Source organism: Sinocyclocheilus rhinocerous, unplaced genomic scaffold (assembly GCF_001515625.1).
Source record: "Sinocyclocheilus rhinocerous isolate Xijiao unplaced genomic scaffold, SAMN03320098_v1.1 scaffold19, whole genome shotgun sequence".
NCBI classification, from domain to species: domain Eukaryota; kingdom Metazoa; phylum Chordata; class Actinopteri; order Cypriniformes; family Cyprinidae; genus Sinocyclocheilus; species Sinocyclocheilus rhinocerous.
The window spans coordinates 56,257-62,174 of record NW_015638975.1 but is presented as its reverse complement, the minus strand read 5'-3'; the positions used below and the strand labels follow the sequence as shown (position 1 = coordinate 62,174).

The following is a 5,918-nucleotide window of genomic DNA, read 5'->3' as shown; positions in this document are numbered from 1 at the left end:
ATCTTTAGGATATTAAGTAAAGATCATGTTCCATGAAGATATTTAGTACATTTCCTACCGTAAATATATCAAAACCGAATTTTTGATTAGTAATATGCATTGCTAAGAACTTAATTTGGACAACTTTAAAGGCGATTTTCTCAATATTTTGATTTTTTTGCACCCTCAGGTTCCAGATTTTCAAATAGTTGTATCTCGGCCAAATATTGTCCTATCCTAACAAACCATACATCAATTGAAAGCTTATTTATTCAGCTTTCGGATTATGTATAAATCTCAATTTCGAAAAATCGACCGTTATGACTGGTTTTGTGGTCCAGGGTCACATATATATATTATGGCTGCTCGATTATGACAAAAATCATGATCACAATTATTTTTGGTCAATATTGTAATCACGATTATTTAAAGAGCAGGTCATATGGGTTTTTGAAAAATATCTCTTTTGCAGTTTATAACGTAGCTATCCTTAAATGAAAACAATTTCGAAAAATCGACCGTTATGACTGGTTTTGTGGTCCAGGGTCACATATATATATTATGGCTGCTCGATTATGACAAAAATCATGATCACAATTATTTTTGGTCAATATTGTAATCACGATTATTTAAAGAGCAGGTCATATGGGTTTTTGAAAAATATCTCTTTTGCAGCTTATAACGTAGCTATCATTAAATGAAAACAATTTGCAAAGTTGTTAATCAAAAAAGTGCATGATAAATAAAGATATTGTCTCTCAAAAGAGAGAGTCGATTCTGAATCGCCTTAAGGAGTCATCATATTCCCCCCCCACCAGTCAGAGTTATCCAGTCGGAGTTATATTAAAAATTGTCTTTGATCTTTCAAGCTGTTTAATGCCACTCAGCGGGTGTTGCACTGCTTCAGTCCAAAAGAACTTAAATAAAAATCGCCCATCCATAAAAAAAAGTCTCACACACGGCTCCGGGGGTTGAACAAAGGCATTCTGTAGCGAATCGATGCGTTTTTTGTAAGAAAAATATCCATATTCAAAACATAATAATCACTTTAATGTAGCTTCATGTAGAAAAATAAAAAAACAGGTACCGCATAAAATATTTATTTATATATTTTATAGTGCTGTCAAACGAATAATTGCAATGAACTGCATCCAAAATAAAAAGTTTTTGTTTACATAGTATATGTATGTGTACTGTGTATATTTATTAAGTATATGTAAATACACAAACATGCATGTATATATTTAAGAAAAATATGCTGCGTTTATATATTAAATATATTTATATATAATATCAATTATATGAATATAAATATATATAAATACATGTTAAAAATCGCCCATCCATAAAAAAAAGTCTCACACACGGCTCCGGGGGTTGAACAAAGGCATTCTGTAGCGAATCGATGCGTTTTTTGTAAGAAAAATATCCATATTCAAAACATAATAATCACTTTAATGTAGCTTCATGTAGAAAAATAAAAAAACAGGTACCGCATAAAATATTTATTTATATATTTTATAGTGCTGTCAAACGAATAATTGCAATGAACTGCATCCAAAATAAAAAGTTTTTGTTTACATAGTATATGTATGTGTACTGTGTATATTTATTAAGTATATGTAAATACACAAACATGCATGTATATATTTAAGAAAAATATGCTGCGTTTATATATTAAATATATTTATATATAATATCAATTATATGAATATAAATATATATAAATACATGTAAATATTTTCAAAATATATGCTGTATGTGTGTGTATTTATATATAAATAATATATATATACACATTACACAAACATATATTATGTAAACAAAAACTTTTATTTTGGATGAGATTAATCACAATTATTCGTTAGACAGCACTAATATTTTATCTAAATTACATGATTATTTACAAAAATATAAATTTATAAAGGTATACATATATTATATAGTTACATTTAAATAATTACAAATAAATATTTTATGATAAAACAAAGTAGCGACAAAACTCTTTAGCATAGGGAATTTCTCCCAGGTTCATCTCATGAGTGAAAGGCAGTGGGCTACAGTAAGTCCTGCTTGTGTGAATTTGATGGGAAAGGGCCTGATTGCTAAGAGCTTATTCTCTCTGAAGCACGATATAATAACAGCAAGAGACCCTGAATTCCTCACATCATCACAAAAACACAGTTTCACATTAACACTGCCGTGCACTTTCAAATTAACACTTGCCTGACATCCATTTAATGACCAACTCTGCTCTCCCCTCGGCTACTATTTACTACGCAGCACAACTACCTCCTGCTAACCGCTAACAAGAACATAAAGAACTCTCCATAAGGCCTTTCTCTGTTCTCTTTCTTCTTATGCCCTTTATATTTAGCCAGCATCTGTATGAAAAGATCAAACACATTTTGGATGACATGAGAGAGGACAAATGAGAATAAGTCATCTTTAGCTGCCATAAACACATGCTGAGTTTATGAAAATCCAATCATAAGCACAATACAGTAACAACTTTTCAGCACTGGACAGGAACAAGGCCCGATTCATAAGGGGCCACGGTGGGTATGGACGACTAGAAAAGCAAATTTAGCCTTGGTGCCTGCGACCAGCAAGTGGGCGAACAACAGCACTCCAGATTATTGTGACGCCGACAAAAGCGGTGCGAAAAGAGCACAGCATGGCCGGGTTTAATAGTTAAGTTCAATACAAGAGCCAGAGATTTAGTAATATAAATCACAACACAAGCACGACCGGGAGCGCAACAGCAGAGCACAAAAGGCAGACTGGATCCTACAAGCCAATTTATCTTCAGAAATAGAAGGAGCCCATTGTCCATATATCAAATGGCCTGTCCCAGCCCCCTGTGTCCCTCATGTTCAGTTCATCCAAAGTTAATGTAGCCTGAGTCTGCACCACGCCGTGCTCGAACACTGCGCGCTCTGTTGAAGACCCAAAGCGCACTGAAAATGAGCTGGCAGAGGCTTCTATCAAACTCACTTTAGCTTCTCGGGACAATCTAACGGCACCAATATCTGCTGGCAGAGGCGTACCTAGACATTTTTCACTGGGGTGGCCCATTTGGGGCGGAGACTCATCCAAGGGTGAAACAACAACACTTTCACTTGAAATGTTTTTTACACCCAACAAATTTATACTAACATAATATAATATAATGTCATGTAACATAAAAACATTTTGTCCTTGGACTTTCCTTCTAATAAAATATGTTAACACAGTTTGCTTTTTGATTTACAGAAAAAAATAAATTGTCTTATGTTATTACTTATTTATTTATTATAATGTTATTTATTATATTAAGTGTTGCTATGCAACTGTAAGTTCTGTTTAATAAAAAACATTAAAGAGAAGGGTCATAATATAATATAATATAATATAATATAATATATAATTTGTCCAACTTTCTAATGCCAGTGATGACATTGAAGATGTCAATGTCAATGTCAACTCTTTTTTTATAAAATCAGCTTTCAGGGTTTATTATTATTATTATTTGTTATTATTGTTATGTAATTTTAACTTGAATGTAATTTTCATTAAAATAGAGCAATATAATATAATATATATAATTAAAAATACATAGTCTAAATAACAATACATTTTCATTATCATCATGATGATGATATGGCTATGCTTCATGCTAGGCTATGCTAGGCTAGGCTATGCTTCATGAATCAGATTAAGATATTTTAGCTAAAAACTAGGAATTTTATCATTGATGTGCAAAATGAAAAAGCTTTCTCTTTTTACCTTTTTAAATATCTGCTATTAAAAAGCACTTGAAAAAACAAAGTGGGGTGCGAAGAGAACAAGGTCTTATCTCAGAATTAAAACGCACTGAATGCTACTTACTAGCAGCCTGCACTCTGGCTTTGCGGCTCAAGACCAGCCCAAAGAAGTTTTGGGCTATACACTCATAATCTCCCTCATCAGATGAGCCGTCAGACTTGGTCTTCTGGAAGTGACCAATCAGAAGCGAGCCATTAGCAAACATGACATAGTTTTGGTCCTCCACTATCAGAGCTCCGTTGCGCCTCCACTGTGTGGTGATGGGTGGGATCCCCTCCACCTGACAGTGCAGCATCAGAGGTTGTTCCTGAACAGCAATAATGTCACTGGGCTCCAGAGTGAATGACAGCTCGCCCCCACATGTCATACCTAGTAGATAAAAACACACACACAAAAAATAGACAAAGATTAAAAACTGCACGGAACAAACAATACAAACGAAAGCCTTTACTCAGAGGACTTTGCTCAGAGTATTACAATTGAAAACAAAATTGAAACCAAAGGAATCAAATGCTGTATTGTGCTGCTGCTTATCTATTATCTATTATGAACACTGCTTGAGGAACAGATAGAGGAGGCAGGAACATTTCTGTTAATCTGTCAAGTGGGCACGATTATCTACTGATGTCAATCCCAAAATGACCAAGTACCATATAAATCAATTGATCTGCCTGCCAGATATCCTATATCAGTATAGTGAATGGGAAGAAATGGCTCAGTGCAATAAAACTGCAGTGAATGTGATTGATAGTCATACATTCTGCCTAGATCAGCAGTACACTGAAATCCTAAATGTCTTCTTGCTTTAAGTAATTCACTGGCAAATGCGTACATGTTTGTTTGTAAAGATACTATACTATTAAAAAAGACCTGTGACATTTTTCCAACCATACAATTATTTCCCAAGCCACTTGTTGTATGTCGGGTCACTGGAATGCTGGAGCCTATCCCAGAGTCTCAAGCTGTAGGCAGGGAAACAATCTGGATGCATGTCCATTCCATCACAGTGTAAAACTTTTGTTTAGTGTAAATATGAGAAAAAGAAAATGAGACCTTCTGGGACTATTCATTAAAAATTTTTCAACACCAACAGCAAAATAAACACCACCACAACTTTTGTTGACTTTTGTACACTCAGCCCCTGCTTGGCTACTCACCAGCATATGTTCTGTTTTGGCTGGTAAATTACAGTAGCTTACACCTAGGCAACCAGCTTCTGCAGAAAGACCATGGTGGACCAACTTCACCAGCTGAAATTTGCCAATTCATCAGCTAGACGAGACCCATACCAGTGCTAAGCAACATAAAATCCCTGATATGCTTTGAGCGAAATAATAAAACAAACTGGCGTGACATTATTTAGAACTAAATCAGGCCAAAACAAATTTCTTTCGGAGATTGTTTTTGAGTTGGGTGGTGTCAGGATGCTAGCTAACAGAATACCACTGCTCTGGCATTTCAAACTTCTTTTTGTCCCTATAAGCGAGGGACTTAAATGAACTTTGCTGTAAGTATATCCAAAACTTAAGATGGTATTTTCAACAGGGGAGGTACAGTATGGACAGTAATGACAGCTGAAGTGACATGAAGGACATATGAAGAGAAATAAAAAAAGAAGAGTGAAGAATTTCCTATTTAAATACATTTTCTTGTTATTTAACATCTTTATATGAAGTTTGCATTTGCAAAATAGGCTAAGGGTTAGTTCACCCAAAAATGAAAATTATGTCATTAGCTCTCAGATTTTATCAAAAATATCTTAATTTGTGTTCCGAAGATGAACGAAGGTCTTACGAGTTTGGAACGACATGAGGGTGAGTAATTAATAGGGGTGGAACGGTTCGCAGAAAAAAATTTAACCGTACGGTTCTCCACACACTGTTCGGCACGCGCTAGGACTTTAAGCTTTGCCAGTTTAAACATTTAAGAGCCAGAGGATGCGAGCTCGCGCGCGCAGTGAGAAGGTTTGTGCGTGCGCTCATCCAAAGCGCACAAACCCGCGCCTCAGAACGCGTGCAAATATTAAGCTCTCTCTGAAGTATTGTGTTTAAATGGACAAATTCACACAAAAATTAGGTCAAAATGCCCATCTTGGTAAGTATCCTATAGCAGACATAGCCGGCTGAACGTAC

General features: G+C 35.1%; 1 protein-coding gene across 1 annotated transcript in view; it reads right to left on the bottom strand.

Moving 5' to 3' along the window:
* LOC107750478 (immunoglobulin superfamily DCC subclass member 3-like) overlaps nucleotides 1-5,918 on the bottom strand; it is an 85,204-nt gene that overhangs the window by 67,248 nt on the left and 12,038 nt on the right. Inside the window, exon 2 of the mRNA XM_016565847.1 lies at nucleotides 3,850-4,155. Coding sequence (XP_016421333.1) covers nucleotides 3,850-4,155 — 306 coding nt within the window. The remainder of the gene's footprint in view (nucleotides 1-3,849; nucleotides 4,156-5,918) is intronic.